We start from the raw sequence: 18234 nt of genomic DNA, 5'->3' as shown, positions 1-18234 counted from the left end.
CTAGAGTTTATTTAAAAAGTTGAAGATGATCAGACCTGTGCTTTAGGAAAATTACTTTGATGAGTGTGTGGAGGATGGATTAGAGCAGGAGAAATTTGAAGTAGGAAGACCAATTAAGGAGTGATTTCAGTAGTCCAAGTGAGAAGGGATGAAAACTTATCCAAATGTGGTGGCTATGTGAGTAAAGAGAAGGAATCAGATGTGAAGGATGTGAAATGTGAAGGTAATGTACACAACTGGACAGCTGGACAGCTGCTTAGATATGTGGGAAGAGGCAGAAGAAGGAGAGATTGTGGAAGATCACAAAAATGATTTTGTCTTTAATGATAATGGGGAAACTTGGAATGGGAGTAACTTTGGTGGAGAAAGGATAATAAGTACTTATTAGGAGGTGTTGAGTGTGAGATATCTTGGGGAGATAATAATGTATTTTTGTGAAACTTGTTAATTGCATTTGATGGAATATACTTGTTACTCATCATTTATGTATATGAATGACATAGATGAGTGACCATATGGCATGATAATAATAATAGCTGACATTTATATAGTGCCTCCTTTGTGCCAGGCATTGTGCTAAATACTTTACAATTGTTATCTTATTTGATCCTCACAGCAACCCTGGGAGACAGGTGCTATTATTATTTTTATTATTTTATTATTATTATTATTATTATTATTTTTGCTGAGGCAATTAGTCAAGTGACTTGCCCAGGGTCACACAGCTAGTGTTAAGTATCTGAGACCAGATTTGAACTCAGGTCCTCCTGACTTCAGGGCTGGTTCTCTGACAGGTCCTATTATTAATATTTTCACCATACAGATGAGGAAACTGAGGCAAGCAGCGTTTAAGTCATTTTCCCAGGATAGTTGCTACAAAATCAACCTCAGAGTTAGGAAGACTATAATACATGCTGAATATAATAAACTGGGAAAGTTGCTTAGCCTTTCAGTGTCCCAAGAAATTCCTTAATTTTTTTTGAGGCCATTAGAGTTAAGTGACTTGCCCAGAGTCACACAGCTAATGTCAAGTGTCTAAGGCAATTTTTGAACTCACATCCTTCTGACTCTAGGATTGGCGCTTTATCCACTGCATCACCCCGCTACACTCCCAAGTAATTCTTTAACTTGTGAACAGTTGCTGATCTGTGTTGGTACAGAGAACTTCTTTCATGGGAGCACCTTACACAAATGAAATCGAAGATCCAGTCCAAATAGAAATAGAATATTCTAATTCAGGGAGGGAATTGTCATCCTGTACAAGTGATGTTTGCACCATGCCAGGAATATTACATAAAATTCTTTGAGACATATTTTAGAGAGATATTAACATGCTTCAGAACAACTTAAGGAGGGTACTTAGCATAGTGAAGGGGTCTCAAATTCATATGAGGAGTTGTCAAGGGAATTGATGATGTTTTGTCTAGAAAAGAGAATTTCTAGGCACACAGGTTTCAGCCTCAGATATTTGAAAGGCTGGAATGTGAGAAAATAGGATTGGATTTGTCTTTAGTCCCAGAGGGCAGAATTCCAAATAATAGAAAGAAATTTCAAGGAGGCAGGTTTGGGTTCAATAAAATGAAACAAGTTGTCTAACAAGAGAACAGGATGCTTTACAAAGCAGAGAGTTCTCCTTTATCAAAATATTGAAATAGAGGCAGGCTAGACATTTATCAGTGATGCTTTGTTGCAAATCTCTGCATTGGGAGTTAAATTGGACAAAGCAGCCTCTGAGAGTTCCATTCTGAGATTCAGTAATGCTTTGGCTCTGAGATCATTGGTAAAATCTAGAATATATTACATTTACTATCTAGTACCATTCCAAAAGAAATAATTGATACAGTCATCAAAATACCAGGATTTGATCCTTTTTTTTCTTTTAAAATGAAGATATAAAAGAACTCACTTCCTTTAGGGATGAGAATGAGAATGTTTTACAAATTAGAAAGCATTTAGCAGATTTTTATTCTTCTTTTTTCTCCCAAAAGCCATCTGCCTTGTGGCTGTTGGACTATATGAAAGAATATTTAAATATCGTACAGATACTGTTCAGTCTTAAACAAACATGAAAGAAATGAGAGTGTTCAGAGTAAATAATATGACATAACACGGATTGGAGAAGACATATGGTATAATGGAAAAATACTGGGTTAGGAAGCAAGAGATCCAGACTCTCATCCTGGATATGTCCATGGGCAAACCATTTAAAACTGTTCTGTATCTTATTTTCTTGGGGATAATAGTTCTGAAGAGAAAATGAGGTAGCATATTTGAATTGCTTGAAAAATACAAAGTACTATAAATATTCTAGTTACTATTGTTTTTGGATGCATTTCTGTATTATACTTTATTTTCTCATGTAGTCCGTGTAAGTTCTGAGTATCTTTATCCCATTTTCCAATGTAAGAATTTGAGTCTCAGGTTCTTGACCAAGGCTTCATTTTTCTCACGAAATTGTGGGGATAACCTTGAGAAATCAGAAGTAATTCTATAAATTTATAATTACATAGCATTGCCCCACTGGTATGTTTATCTCCAAGATTATCAGTTGATAATCTGGATTGTTCTCTCTCCTGCCACTTTTTGGAACTCTCCAATTTCATGCTTTTATGTGTATTTCAGAGACTTGTAGGAAATTCCTTGGTCATTTGGAATGGACTTCCTGTCTGGCATAATTTTCTTTCATTAAATATCTTGCAAAGACTTTTCATACTTAGTCTATGGCCTATAGACCATAGAGTCTATATGCTCTATATACAGTTCAAACCTTATTTTAGTAAGAACAATCGCCTAACCTTTACCCTCTCATGCAACTTAGGCGAAGTTTGTTTGATTGTTTCCTTTTTTTTTTCTACTTAAAAGCTTTTGAAATCATCCTCAAAAACTTTGTCTATTCCGGAAACTAAAAGCTAGATTGTTGACATCACATTCATGTGACCTGAAAACAAATGAGTGCTATTTTTTGGCCATCTTGTCATTTAAGTGAAATAAAATGACAAATCAATTAATTTCACCCTTATTCTGACTTGAAAATTTGAGATCAAGAAGCCAGAAAGTATGACTGATTAAAAAGGAAAGCCACCCAGAGCTGGTCCTTTTCTAGTCTTTGAGATGCCTTTGGTTGAGTTGTCCTGCACAGGAATCAGGAGAATTAACTGGAAAGCATTTGTGTCCTTTGGGTCATGTGCCAAGGGACTTGGTAAATGCAGCATTGTTTAATTTTTTGGTTAGATTTAAAGCATTAAATTATAGAGTAGCACAATTCCCTGACCAGCCACATCCCTTGCATTCTCTTCATATTAGCCCTCAGCATCCTAATTCTTGCCATCTGCCCTTACAGCTTCTAGTTATTTCCTTCCCCTCTTATTGACAAACATCAGCATGATATTGACTTAACCTACCCTCCAGACATAGATGTGTCCAATGAAATCATAAGGCCATAAAAGTCAAATGATATATGTGCAGAAATGCTCGTAAACAATAAAACAGTATACAAATTAAGGTAAAATTATTATAACACTCTTTTCCCCCTTTGAAATCCTTTTTGACATCTAATTAGAAGGTCGCTGACTTTGATGCAGATTCAGTGGGAGAAAACCAAAATGGGGAAGGAATTTGAGTCCATGCACTATGAAAATTTATTGAAAGTGATTTGCACAAAGAGTATTTAAAAGTACTTGAAAGGTTTGAAAAATACTTGAAACCATGTGGAAGCTTTCCCCCATGATTTGTTCTTTTTGGCCTCAAAGGGCAAAAGTAGGAGCAATTGATGAAAATTGTGAAGAGGGAGATTTAAGCTTGTTACAAAGAAAAGCTTTCTATCAATTACAATTATACAAAGGTTAAGTTTTGCTTAGAAAGAAAGTGAGTCCCTCATTTTGGAGATCTTTAAGCAAAAGCAACTTATTAAATATATATATACTTTTTTGGTCATGGATTCCTTTGGCTTTCTGGGGAAGCCATTGTATCCTTTGTATTTTAAAACATGGGATTTTTTAATTTATCATTAAATATATGTTACTATAAAATTTTATTTATTTTTATTAAGGACATGCTTTAAATACACAGGATTGTAGAGGAAACCAATTATGTTGAAATCAAGATGTAATTTTTTTCCACCCAAGTTCATGGACTCCCTGAAATCTATTCATGAATCCCTTTGGGGGTTGGCGAACTTTCATTTACAGATTCCTGTTGTGTTAATTTCTGTATGAATTTTGTAATAGATGGTCACTGAGATCTCTTATTACTATAAAACTCTATAATTCTGTAAGGGAGGCAAAAGAATATATGATAATACATGATATTTATATGGTGTCTTTTGAAAAGTGCTTTATGTATATTTTCTGATTTATGAAATAACAAAACTATAAAGTCTGTACTAAGGATGTTATCCTCATTTAATGGATAAAGAAACTAAAGTTCTGAGAGGTTGTGATATCTCATCTTTGGTCACACAGTGGGGAAGTGTCAGAGATGGGATGGGGAGCCCAGGTTTTCTTGACTTTGGACTCACTGTTCTCCATTATTCTGTGCTTTCCTCTTGGTTATGATTGGTCTGTGCCAGTATGTTTTCATATGTAATTACTATATTACTATATTAATGTATGTCATAAAAGATACACAAAATAACTTTTAGAAACTGAAATAAGGATGAAATAGTTTAACTTGATTTATTAACAACATAAGAAACCTTTTTGCTACCACTAAAATAATTATCACTACTTTTTAGCAAAAGCAATGATTGAATATTAATTTTGAAAATATTAATTTGACACTTTTGTGTTAATATAGGGATTTTTGAAGATTAGATTCTGAATTTGCCTTATTTTATTTGATATTTGTTTTTAATGATCATCATTGCTGAAATAGGTACATAGATCCCAATGGAAAAAATATATCATTGACTGCACTTACTAGATATCAACTTTTTTTTCCATTTTTTTCAATCTCATCTAGCTCCCACTTGAACCCTTTCTTTCAGTGATATTGAATTCAGTATTCTGGGGGGGGGAAATCACAAATGGCTTTTAAAAATATATATTTAGACATTTCACTAACAACTCATGGTTTCCACCTTTTTTTCTTTCTCACACTTTTTTTTGTTCTCTGAAATGAGCAATTAACAACTTCCCTCAAAACTCATTCACAGCCTTGGGAAAAGGTGACATGTACAGGAGAAAAAAATCCCTGCATTTATTCAATCACAAGGTCATCCACCAGACTTAATGTTTACTGAAAACTCTGATCTTGGATATCTATTTTTAGTTGCACTCCCCCCACCCCATTCTTCTCTTTTGACTAAATTAGAGAAAAGCAGGGAATGTCACCTTCTCCGTGGTGGGGATGCACTATTGATGGCTTTGTGTTTTTCATCAGCATAATGTAGTGGAAAGAACACTGGGGTCCAGGAGATAGGTTTGAATTCTGATTGAGTCCAGAGCTCCTGGCTCTAAATCATGAAAATGCCTGCCCTATAAAAAAATGACTGAGAACCTAAGAAAAATGATTACTTACCCATGCAAAAAAGAACAATGAAAAGACTGCTTAGCTATGAAAATATAAGATTTCCTCACCACCCTTCACATGAAAAGTGTCCCTTCTTGCAAAGCATCTTCAACAACTTTGTAGGATCAATGAACAGTCACTTAAAGCTAACATTGCTAAACTAACATTTCTCTTTTTTCAGACTGTTTATTCCATGGCCCAGTTTCCTTTTCCTCAATTGGCAGAGCTAAGGGAGAAATACACCTACAATATTACTCCATTCCCAGTCAAACCCACTTCAGTTTCTGGGTAAGTGTGTGTTTTTTTAAGGACTAAAGATGCTATTGCCTTCATTTAGAAAGTGAAATCCTTGAAGTGGGGAACTGTTTTAGTTTTTTATCTTTGTGTCACTATAGACTAATATACATATTGTCAGCACTTAGTAAATCTTTGTTGAACTGAATTGAATGTTACTAATAAAACATCGATTTATGACAATATTCTAGGAATAACATCACATAGAGACTCAGAAACCCCTTCCTTTTTTGTAGACTTCCCATGCAGATTTAATAGAGAATTTCAGAGCAAATTGTGCTGGTTTGATGTTGTTTCCAGATGTTATTTGTAGGGGGAAATTGGCAACCAGTTAAAAGCATGTTCTTTAAGGGGCTTCTAGATGGCACAGTGGATAGAATTCCAGTCCTGAAGTCAGGAGGATCGGAGTTCAAATTCAGCCTCAGACACTTAACACTTACTAGCGGTGTGACCCTAGGCAAGTCACTTAACCCCAATTGCCTCAGCAAAAACAAAACAAAACAACAACAAAAACAAACAAGGTTAAAATTTGCAAGCTTGAAACATAAATGACAAGCAAAATGGATAGGAATGGGGTTGGGATGGACAGGAGGGGAAGACAGATATAAATGGAATCCATTCTGAGCCAAGATCTAGATAGGCATATATAACTAGTTTCCTATTTGCTTATTTTTTAGTTAGTTTCCAGAGAGAACATAGGAATTTATAATTAAAACAAAGCTCATTAATTTTATCATTGTTTGTCACATTATTACATCTATCACATTATTACATCAATATGTTCTTTAAAAAATCAATCACATTCTTAACTTTTTTTTTAAAATCTCTCTCAGACGGCTTGGCAGGAACAGAGACAGCGATGAAGAGAATGATTTAGATGAGGAGGATGCTATTGTCAATGCAGTTGGATGTCTTGGACCTTTCAGTGGTTTCCTGTCCCCAGAACTACAGAAGTATCAAAAGCAAGTTAAAGGTACACAGAATCTCATTTTAATCTGTTTTATATGATTATAATGTTCTGAGTCAATTGAATGAATCAATATTGAAGACATCTCAAAATAACAACTGAGAACCAATTGTGTTAAGTTTTCAGTGTGAGAATTTGCACCTTAGAAGTAGATAAATGATACCAATCACAGCTTAATTTATTATTTCATTGATTGTCTAGACTTAAGAAAATAATAGAGAAAATGCTAATGCAGATTTACCTTAAAAGTATGTTCTGTGTTTTTTTTCCTGAGAGTTGGTTGCTATGGGCTGGTTTCCTATAATTGGTCCATTTTGCTGGTCTAGTTGCTACCTGAAAAAAGCTTTCTAAAAATACCTTCATTTGGTCCCCAATAATGCTAGAGCCAATCTCCACAAAGAAGATATTATCTGTTTTGATGAAATGTAAATAATGTTAAGATTTGATAAAAATTACATTTTCTTATTTTTTAGGGGGTATGTGGTTGGAAGTAGTAGACAAGGGTTAAGGTTTGCAAGCTTGGAACATAAAAAATAGAAAAGTGGGCAGGGGTGGGTTTGATTTGAACAAGAGGGGAAGATAGGTGTAAATGAAATCCCTTCTAAGCTAAGCTCTAGATAGGTATACATAATTAATTTCCTATTTGCTTATTATTTAGTTTGTTAGCTTCCAAAGAGAATATAGGAATTTACAATCAAAATAAAATTCATTAATTTATATTCAGTTTGCCATATTATTACTTTCACCACATTTTTATATCAGTATTAAATATTCTGGGCATAGATTTAAAAAGTGAATAGAAATACTTTGCTTTTAATCATGTAATATTTTAGTATCTCTTTGCCTTGTAAATAATAGGAATGCAAGATAAAAATTTATTTAATAGTTTCATGGAATATTATTTATTTATTTTTTGCTGATGCAATTGGGGTTAAATGACTTGCCCAGAGTCACACAAATTTGATCTCAGATCCTCCTGACTTCAGTGCTGGTGCTCTATCCACTGCACCACCTATCTGCTCCTAGTTTCATGGAATCTTGAAGCTAGAAAGGAGGTTAGAACTTAACTAGTTGAGCTTTTTCTCAATGGGAAAAATATGGTTTTCTACACTATCTCTGATGGATGATTAGCTAGCCCTCATTGAAATCTTTTCAGTGACTGGGAGGTCAGCACTTTAAGAATTCTTTCCTTTTCATGCCAGGAAACTCAGATTTTTTTCTTCCTTATACAATTTATCTATTTGTTGTTCAGTCATGTCTGACTCTTCATGACTCCATTTGAGGTTTTCTTGGCAAAGATACTGGAGATAGACTATATGACTTACAGTGCGATAGGAATGAAGATAATGGAGAATAGTCTAGTTTGAAAATTATAGTTAGATTAAAGATGTTCATTGAGAATCATTGTCAGTTGGTGATTGTGGCTTCTTGTCCTGAGTAGATAAAGAGGGTAAGTGGGACGAGGTTTTCCATTTCCTTCTCAAGTTCACTTTACAGATGAGGAAATTGAGGTAAATAGTTAAGTCACTCAGCTCATATGTGTCTGAGGCTAGATTTGAACTCATAGAGATGATTCCAAGGCCTTAATTCTATATGGTGCTACTTAACTAATAATGCCATAAATTGTCTATTAGGTTCTTACTAAATGTTTGTTACGATATTCCTTATCAACAAACAGCCTACCACCATGCCCTTCAAGCAGGTAAACAGTACATAGATTAAAGAAACTTTTTCTTTACACAGTCAGCATTTATTATTTTCCTTCCTTTTTTCTTCCCTGCTTTCTTTTTTCTTTACTGTTTCTGCTGTTCCCTATTCTTATAATGTTATAAGTGCTTCTTATCTTTCATTAGGTCTGGTAAGAGCAAGATTTCAATGATAGGAGAATGGAGGGACAAATCCTGTTCCTCTCCTTTCCCTTCCTCCTTCCACTGCTGCATTTCCCCCAGGCCTGCTATAATGAGTCATCTTACTTGTCCCATGTTCTGGTGTCTCAGGGTCCTTGTCATCTCTTTACCTCAGAGATTCATTCTCTCAATTTTCTGGGATGAAGTGCCCAGGATAAGCCCAAGTTTAGTTTTTCTCTGGAACATGGGTGAATCTTTTTTCAGGCCTTTGTGCACCCAAGCATTTCTCAATAACATATATATTCAATTCGGTTCAAGGATCCACTATGTACAAGATATATATCAATAAATACTTATTAATTATCCACTCTCTTCAAGACACTGTGCTAAGCAACAGATAGCGAAGCTTCTTAAATTGTGGGTCAATGTGGGGGATCACAAAATTATTACTCAAGATCAGTAAATATTAAATTTGTATACCTTTTTATATACCTATATATCTGGAGCCACATAAGAATTTCTCAAGTGAAAAGGAGCCACAAGTGGAAAAATTTTAGAAGTCCTGAAAGATTACAATGGATCAGGTCTCACTCTCAGGGAGTTTGCTTTCTATAGGGGGATGGTAATGATGGGTTAAAAACCTACATGCAAATAAGTAAATGAAAAGCACAATGCAATTTTAAGAGGTAGGAAGAAGTATTAATAATGAGATTAGTAAAAGTTACAGCTGAGCTATGAAGGAAGAAGAGACTCCTATAAGTAAGGTGAGAGGAGGAGACAGCATATTCTGAACTAAGGGGACCACTTGTACGAAGACATTGAGCCGGGAGGAGTGCTATGTACTAGAAGCAGCTGGCCAGTTTGACTGGAACAGAAAGTACCTTGAATTTTTTGTAATTTTGTAAATACAAAATCATAATTTTGTTTCTTCCTATAAAGGCCTGCATGGAACAAAAAAAGGAAGTATAATAGGAAATTCAGAAAGGAGACTTATTTTCTTATGACAAGCATGAAAAACCTTGGAAAACTTAGATTGTGTTTCTTTTTTTCAGAGACAGAACAATTGCTCAATTTCTGAGATAGTATGCATTTTCAAAGTGGGTCAGAAAAGATAAAAGTGGCTAGGTAGTGTAGTGGATAGAGGGCTGAATTTGGAATCAGAAATTTTGAGTTCGAATCTTGTTTCACGTTCTTCTTAGCTGTGTGGAATTGGGAAAGTCATATTGCCCCCTTCTCAATTTCCTCATTTATACCTCTTACCTCACTGTCCTAGGTGCAGGTCCCCTCCTCAGTCTGCATGGAATCTCCAGCCTAGCCCTAGATAAAGCTGCCAGGGCTTTTTCCCTTTGTACAAAGTCAGGCTAATCTGCACCAAACTTGTGGTCCCTTCTTGCCCTTGTTCACTAAATCAAGGAGACCAACCCTTGTTTGATTCCTGTGTTAGAAACGCAGAGATTCTGTTCTTGGCTAGACTCCATCTCCACTGTCCACAGTCCTCTCTGTCTGTTTCCCTAGATATATGGGCCGAAAAATGATGCTCAGTGATTTTAGTTTTGATTCTTGATTTAAGACTTGGTCTGAAGCATTTTCAAGATCTTTGTGGAGCAGTTGTGGGTAATTCTTTTTGCTTTTCCACCACTTTTGCTGGTCTTTCTCCTTCACCCCCTTTCATTTAGAGGACATCATCTCTTACTCTTCCCTTCTTTACTCGGTCTTTGATGAAGAGGTGACTCTTTTCCTTGTCAAAGCCAAAGCATCTGCATATGAGCTGGATCTTACTTCCTTTGCCTTCTACATATTTTATCTTCAGTCCTCCTCTCTTTCAATTTTCAACCTCTCTATCTCACCTAGTTCCTTCCTTACTGCCTTCAAAAATGCCTGAATGTTCCTATCTTTAAAAAACCTTCACTGGACCCTATCATCTCTTCGAAATATTGCCTTAAACCTCTCTGCCCATTCTTAGCCAATTCCTTACAAAGGTTAGCTGCATTTGCTATTTCTATTTCCTATACTCTCTTTACTCCTTCCATTCATAATCCTGGTACCTCCCACAAAATCCTTGGGTTTAGAACTGGAATGGCTCTTAGCTATCATTTAGTTTTCCTTTAAATCACCAATAAAAATGTTTATTCACATAGATCCAAGGACAAGGCATTCCTTTAGAGATCTTCCTCCAGAGTTACAGTTTCATTAAGATCAAAGATTCATGGATAACCACAGATTTAGAACCGAAATAGAGCTTATAGATCGTCTTGCTTAGCCCCCTCCTTTTTTGTTTTTGCTTTCCCTTGCCAGTGATGCAATGAACATTGAGCACATTTGTGATAGGGTGAAATTAAGAAGTGGTCCTCTGCCATGATTTTTAATTTAATTGCTATTAAACTAATTATCGGGTATGATATGCTTTATAATATCCAATTATCACAATACATTTTATCAATTTATCAATTATCACTATGTTTTCCTTGTGAAATGTTTTTCTGGTATTATTTTCTCTGTATCTCTCATTTCCATCATCCCATTCCCCAATAGAACCCTTTCTTTAACAAGTAAAAATAATTAAAATTGGCCATGTCTGAAAATGTATGCTGAGAAGCAAGAGGTAAACTTCCCCATCAATCCTCTGAAGTCATGAGTGGTTCCTGCAATGAAGCTTTTCAGTGTTGTTTTTACATTTTTAGGTCAGTATGTAAAATACGTTTTTTTTTTTTTTGCATCCTCTAACCTACATCAATTCATACATATTTCCCCAAGTTTCTATGAATTCTTTGTATTCATTATTTCTTATAATTTAAGAGGACTATTTTTCCAGTTCTTTGCCCCATCCCAGATACAGACACACAGATATTAGCTCTCTCTATGTGTATGTTATATATATGTATGATATATATGTATATATATATATATATCCACCCATGCGCACACACACATGTATTTGTGTAGTATATAATCTCTCTAAAATCTTAGTGCAACTTAAAACTGCACTAAGATTTTTGGGACACACTGTATGCAACACACACATACATCCCCTCTTATATTTATATGTCTGTATATATGAAACATTTCCCAATGCCCATGTGTCCCTTGGGGTATATTTCTAGTAGCAGTATTTTTTGGATCTAAGATTATGAATAATTTAAAGATTTATTGTTATGATCCTACATTGTTTTACAGAAAGGTTGCACCAATTTGCAGCCCTGTCATCAGTTCATTTGTATTCCTCTACCACTTAGCATTTTTATATGCTGAGCCCATGGATTAGCACGTTAAGTGAAACCTCAATTACTTCAATTTACATTTATCTTACGATCAGTTATTTGGAACGTTATTTTATATTATTCTTGATATCTTATATTTATTCTTTTGAAATTACCTGCTCCCAATTTAACAGAAGTAACTCCAAGCTCATGGATCCTGCAGGGGAAGATAGAACTGGCTCCCCCAGGTTCAAGATAATTTGTGGGTCTTCATATCATAAAACCATAGTTCATAAGTCTATGCTTAAGTATTAAGTATAAATGATCAGCCAGAGTACCATGAATAGTTTAAAGCAAACAAATTTAATAAATTTGCACGATAAAAAGGCTTCCACTAATAAATTCTCCCATAATCTGGGCATATTTCCCTACAAATACATAGTGGGAAAAATGGACAGATGCAGGAACATGTGGTATAGTAGTGACATTGTTCTGCCCCCTGGTGGTTTCAGTCTGTTCAATGCTACTCAATCATGGCTCCACTGGTGGTTGTCCTGGATACATCTCCATCAGTCACTGATTGGGTGCTTAGTCATAGGATGCTGCCTCAGACTTCTGGCTCAGCTGAAATTCTTCACCGTTTATTCCTTTAGGAAATAAAAGACAATGCTATGATATTTTAGTTTGGGAAAAGGCTGAAATCTTTGCCTAGGACAGCCAAAACTTCCCCTTATATTATCCTGTCTTGTTCCCTCAGTCTTGGCTCCTCAGATAGAGATTCTCAGCCACAGATACCAAACTCCTTATTTTTATTCGTTATTTGGATTCAATTTTATTTTTAGGTCTATATTTTCTTTTTCTCCTTTCCTCCTCTTCTCATTAAGAAATCCAGAAAAACAAAACTGTTACAAGTATGAGATAGCGAGCTCTAATCCTTGCAGTTATATAATATTCTTGAGCTTAATCTTTTTCATTAACTCTACTTTCCATGGCCAGCAATACTGTGCTTAGAAGCTCTTGGAAACCCTGCTATTTCTTATGGTTAGCATGCCATACACCTCCCAATTTTAATTCCTCCACTGTAGATTCATCTGTAAACCAGGTGATGATTATTTGCTCAGTAACAACTAAAATATTCTAGAGCTACACAAAGACTCTTCTGTTCTCTTTTGCAGATAAGTAGCTGCTGGGTGAAAGGCACATTAACAAAGCAAAATTGGGCTCTCTTGGATATATTGTTGTCTAAAGCACTGAAAATTTATCCATCACTACTAGGATTCGAATGTCTCCATCTTATCTACAAGGACATCATAGAAGACTTTGACATGTACTTTGCAGAAGTCCAGATACTGTCTTTGCCATTTACTCAGTGTAGCAATCAAATAATTATAGTAGACAAGAAATAAGGTTGCTCTTAGCAGCAATTCTGGTATTCTATCTGTGTAGTATGGAAGGAGGGAAACTCACTGAAGTGCAAAGATTGGAAAAGAACACCAGTGGTGTGGAACATGTTGGACCCTCCTGAGAACTGTAGGTGAGGGGGGGCTGCTTGCCTCAGCCATTTTGCCCAGGGCTGCAGTTGATCAGGGCCTATAGAAGTATCATTCAAAAGAAATGGAGCTGACAACATCCTCATTCAAGCAGTAGAAAGATCATGAGGGGAGAATGGAGGGGCACACTCCAGATACAGCTCAGAGGGGCAGGATTGAAGAACCTGGTGTTCTCCTCTTGATAGGAGGCTTATTCCTGGCAATCTTTATCTGTTCAGAGAAGTTTGTCTTCTTCAGAGATCAGATGGCATATTCTAGAACAAGGGAGATGCTGAGTAAGGATGAAGAACATTTCTCAGGGTTTCTGAGCATAGTCAGAGAAAGTAACGAAAGTGAACTGATTCCACTCATTAAAAATGCATAAAATGCATAATCCTATTCATTGCTGCTCCTTCTATCCTGCTATTCTTTGATCCTGTCTCATTCTTTAAGGTGTTTTTTAAGGCTTTTTAAAATTAAAAAGTAGAACAGAAAAAGATGATTTTATGTGTAACCACAGATTGATTACATTTAACTTGCTTTATTAAAAAGGTATACAAGGAATTCAACCTGTTACTTTCAAAATGGTCTTATTTACACCAATCATTCTCCACAGTGACTTTTGCAAGTGTTTCTTCTTTCCACCATCAACACTTATTTGCAATCTATCCCTTTAGAGAAATTAAATGACTTCTTGTCCAGGGTTATATAGCTTCTAAGTGTCTGAAGTAGAATTTGAACTCAGTCTTCCTGACTTTGAGCCCAACATTTTAACTTCTGAATTTGTTTAAATCTCCTTAATCTAAAAAAGGAAAGTTTTCCTTTTAACCCTCCTATTAGGGGTAGGTTGGTAAGAGTATAATGATTGGTTCTCCAAGAGAAAAAAAGGACATATACCAACTTTTCAATTTAATCAGTATTATTAACATTTTCTCCATTATTTTCTTAAGTCTAGATAATTAATAATGTATCAGGCCCTAATCTGTAGCATTTGTTAATTTCTGATTTTTAAATGCTCCTACTGAAGAATATAATAAGCAGTTCCTGTGCCATTTGGCTCTAGCACATGTTTCTGATTCTAATCTACAGAATTATCTTTTTTTTCTCCCCACTTCTGCTAAACTTAAAAAAATTAATTTGTGGACTAAAACAAGCATTACCATAACATAGTACAATAAAAAAAAACATGATTGCTCATAAAACTTCAAAGCTGCTATGTACAACTTTCTATTACTTTCAAATCTACAAAAATATTATCATGTAAATTTATTTTTTTTCTTTTTCTTCCTCTTGCTCTCCTCCCTTGCCCTAGAGATTGTTACCATTAGACATAAATAGGTATATGTTCATATAATTATTCTATACATACTTATATTTATCAGTTCTTTCTCAAGATGCAGTTAGCTTCTTTCTTCATATGGCCTTTATAGTAGTCAAAATAACTTATTTGTTCAAAGTTGTTCTTAAAAAACAATATTATTATTATTATCGTATTGGTTCTGCTTATTTTGCTCTTCATTATTTTATGGAAGTCTTTCCATGTTTTTCTAAAATCATTGAGCTCCTCATTTTTATAGCAGAGTGATATTCCATCACATTCACAACTTTTTTTAGCTATTCCCCAATTGATGGACATCCTTGCAATTTCCAGTTCTTTGCCACCACAAAGAAAGGTGCTTGAAACATTTTAGAACATTAAGTTCTTTTTCTTTTTCCCTTATCCTTTTTGGAAACAGACCAAGTAAGTGATATTGCTGGGTCAAAGGGTATAAACCTCAATTACATGTAAAAACAATGAACAATTATTAAAAAAAATTTGAGTTCCAAATTCTTTCCCTTCCTCTCCTCCTCTCCTAATTGAAAAAGGAAGTAATTTGATATAGATTACAGATGTGTAGCCACAAAAAGCATATATTTGTTAGTCATGTTGTGAAAGAAAACAAAGACAGAAAAGAAAAGAAAAATAAAGAAATAAAGACAAAGTATACTTCAATTACATGCAGATTCCATCATTTTTTTTTCTGAAGATGGATAGCATTTTACATCATAAGTCCTTCAGAATTTTCTTGGATCATTGTATTACTGGGAATAGATAAAACACTCAAAGATGTTTAGTACAAAATATTGCTGTCACCATGTACAATTGTTATGTTCTCTTTGATTTGATTTCCTTGGAGCTCTGGGAGCAGCCTTCATTTCAGTTCAGTAATCACCAGAAGAGTTAGCCAGGGGTTAAAGTCCAAATCCTTTATTATCTCTTTGCCTGGGGCCCAGGCCAGCTTTCTTGGGGTCCTCCAGAATGTGTCTTAGTTTCTGTGGGGGAGGCAGGAGGACTATCATCACGGTCTCTGTCTTCCCTAGTTCTGTCTCTCCCTGAGTTTGTCCAAGCTTATATGCTCTCTTATCATAGGTGTGAATCTTGTGGAACTATTATTAAGCACTAAGTACATGTACTGAATTAGAGAACTTATTAAGTACCATGCTAAACAACCATTATCTTTATCAATTCCACTAAGTTAGCACCTTGTAAAAATCCTTGTTTCAATTTAAGAGTTCTGGCCCATAACATACAATGTTCTACTGGTTCTGCTCACTTCACTTTGTATCAGTTCACATAAGTCTTTCTAGGTTTTTCTGAGAGCATCCTTCTTGTCATTTCTTATAGCACAATTAGTATTCTATCACAATCATTTATAACAACTTGTTCAGTCATTCCCCAATTAATTGACATCTCTTGAATTTCTAATTCTTTGCCACCAGTAAAGAGTTGTTAAATATTTTTGAATGTGTAAATCTTTTTCTTCTTTTAAAAAATCTCTTTGGGATATAGACCAACTAGTTGTATTGCTTAGTCAAAGAGTATGCAGAGTTCAATAGCCCTTTAGGCATAGTTCCATAGTTCTGTAGCTTTATAGATTAACCAACAGTGCATTAGTGTCCTAATTTTCTCATATGCTCTGCAGCATTTGACATTTTGTTTTTCCTTTGAAACAAAATCCTTTCCTTTTTTTCTCCTCCTCCTTCTTCCTTCTCCTCCTTCCCTTTCTAAGGATCATAGCACATTTTATTCCTATTGATCTCTAGGCTTTAGCCCCCTCCCCACATTAACTATTTTTGCTTTTTCTCTCTTTTTGTTTTTTTCTGATTATAGATACAAGTGAAGAACAGAGTCTGGGCTCTAATAACATTGCTGAGCTAAGCCCAGGAGCAATCGATTCCTGTCGAAGTGAGTACCATGCTGCCTTTAACAGCATGATGATGGAGCGCATGACAACAGACATCAATGCCCTGAAGCGACAGTATTCCCGAATTAAAAAGAAGCAGCAGCAGCAGGTTCACCAGGTGTATATCAGGGCAGGTAATGTGAAGTTTTGTTTGAATCAGTTTTCCATGGTCCAAACCACTGTAAATAAGTGAAGCAAAGAGCCAATGGCAGTACAGCTGCTGTAGTCTTGTGGAAGCACCCATGCTGAGTATATCACTTTTATTTTGTTTTATCAGGCTCCAAAGAAGGAAAAGATCTTGGGGTCTTGTTAAATTCCAAGGACCACTCAACTAATGGTATTTAAACATGCTTTTGATCACCAGGCTTATGGAGATGGGTTTGCTGTTGATTCTGATAATTGTAAATCTATTCCATCCTTGGACTTGAGATTATTTTTGTTCTTTATTTTTAGGTGCATTACACCTGAAAATCAAATATAGAAATCAGCATTAGTAGATAAAATCACACACAAGTCATTTATATAACAAACTCATTATTAAACTTTCCATCAAACTTGAATCCTTTAAAAAGATGTACCATGACAATGAGAAAATAAAATACTGTGGAGTCCAATAAGCTCTCTTGATTAGAGCATGTCCTGTGGATGTCAAAGTCTATGTCCATGACCTCAGGTTGTCTTTTTCCCACCCTACTACTCATAACATGGGAAACTGGGTGAGAATGAGTGGACAGTCCAGCATAATAAAATCAATCACCACTACTGGAAAAAAACATTCAAAGATATGTGCCCTATTGATGATAGGTGCATAAAGGGTGACATGTTTCTGGTGCAATTTTGTGACACTCTTTTCCAAGGATTGTTAAATGTTCTTTTGATTTTTCATAATCCAATCATCAAAAAGTTGAAGGCTTAATAAAAGCTGTTAGCTATTGGGATGATTCTGCTCAAATAGCCTAATGGAAATTATATTTTTCTCCAAACTAAACCAAGACACGCACTTAACCATATTAGAGACCTGTGACTGATTTTGAACAGAAACTGAAATTTTTTGGCTTAAGGTAGAAGAATGATGAGAAACAACATGAAAGGTTAAATTCAATTTTAAATCATCAGCAAGTAAAAAACAGGGTACTTGGATTTATGGGATATTTCTTCTAGTTAAGAAGTAGCTTATTGGTGCTTGCTCTGTATCCTAGAGAATTAAGTACCTTCATGGATTTAGAGATGGAAGGGAATTTAGAATCATTTAGTTTTCTTTTATAGAAAACTGGTTTGCTTCAAGGTATATTGATACTAAGTAAGAAAGAAATGGATTCTGCATTTTCTTCTTTGTATCACATTTAGAAACAAGTATCATGGAAGCAGTTGATACTTGTATTTAAACTAACCCAGAACTGGGCATTCTTAATCCCTTCGGCTTCCATTACCCCTCTCAGGATGTTTGTCATTGCCATATTAAAGAGAGTTGTGGCTACTGCAGTAAGTACCTTTCCTCCTGTCCAGATGCTTCCTACTGGGAATTGTGCCATATTCACGACTCTAAGGTTTACATGAGCAATGGATAGGAGAGGATCAGATCCATGGCTTGTATGGAATTTATCTTTTAATAAAGCTGCTAGTTATTGGGTTGGTCCTAGTTGAATAGCCTGATGATTTTGCTTTCAG

General features: G+C 35.3%; 1 protein-coding gene across 8 annotated transcripts in view; it reads left to right on the top strand.

Annotated features, from left to right (window-relative positions):
* Window positions 1–18234, top strand: part of TBC1D30 (TBC1 domain family member 30) — a 115038-nt gene that overhangs the window by 95040 nt on the left and 1764 nt on the right. For 5 of the 8 annotated variants that reach the window (XM_074269730.1, XM_074269729.1, XM_074269725.1 and 2 more), the window contains 4 exons: window positions 5690–5796; window positions 6636–6775; window positions 16494–16700; window positions 16844–16903. In XM_074269730.1, coding sequence (XP_074125831.1) covers window positions 5690–5796; window positions 6636–6775; window positions 16494–16700; window positions 16844–16903 — 514 coding nt within the window. The remainder of the gene's footprint in view (window positions 1–5689; window positions 5797–6635; window positions 6776–16493; window positions 16701–16843; window positions 16904–18234) is intronic. The other 3 variants (XM_074269727.1, XM_074269728.1, XM_074269733.1) reach the window with 1 other exon arrangement.

This window comes from Sminthopsis crassicaudata, chromosome 5, assembly GCF_048593235.1.
Source record: "Sminthopsis crassicaudata isolate SCR6 chromosome 5, ASM4859323v1, whole genome shotgun sequence".
Classification (NCBI taxonomy): Eukaryota; Metazoa; Chordata; class Mammalia; order Dasyuromorphia; family Dasyuridae; genus Sminthopsis; species Sminthopsis crassicaudata.
This window is presented reverse-complemented; position numbering and strand designations above follow the sequence as displayed.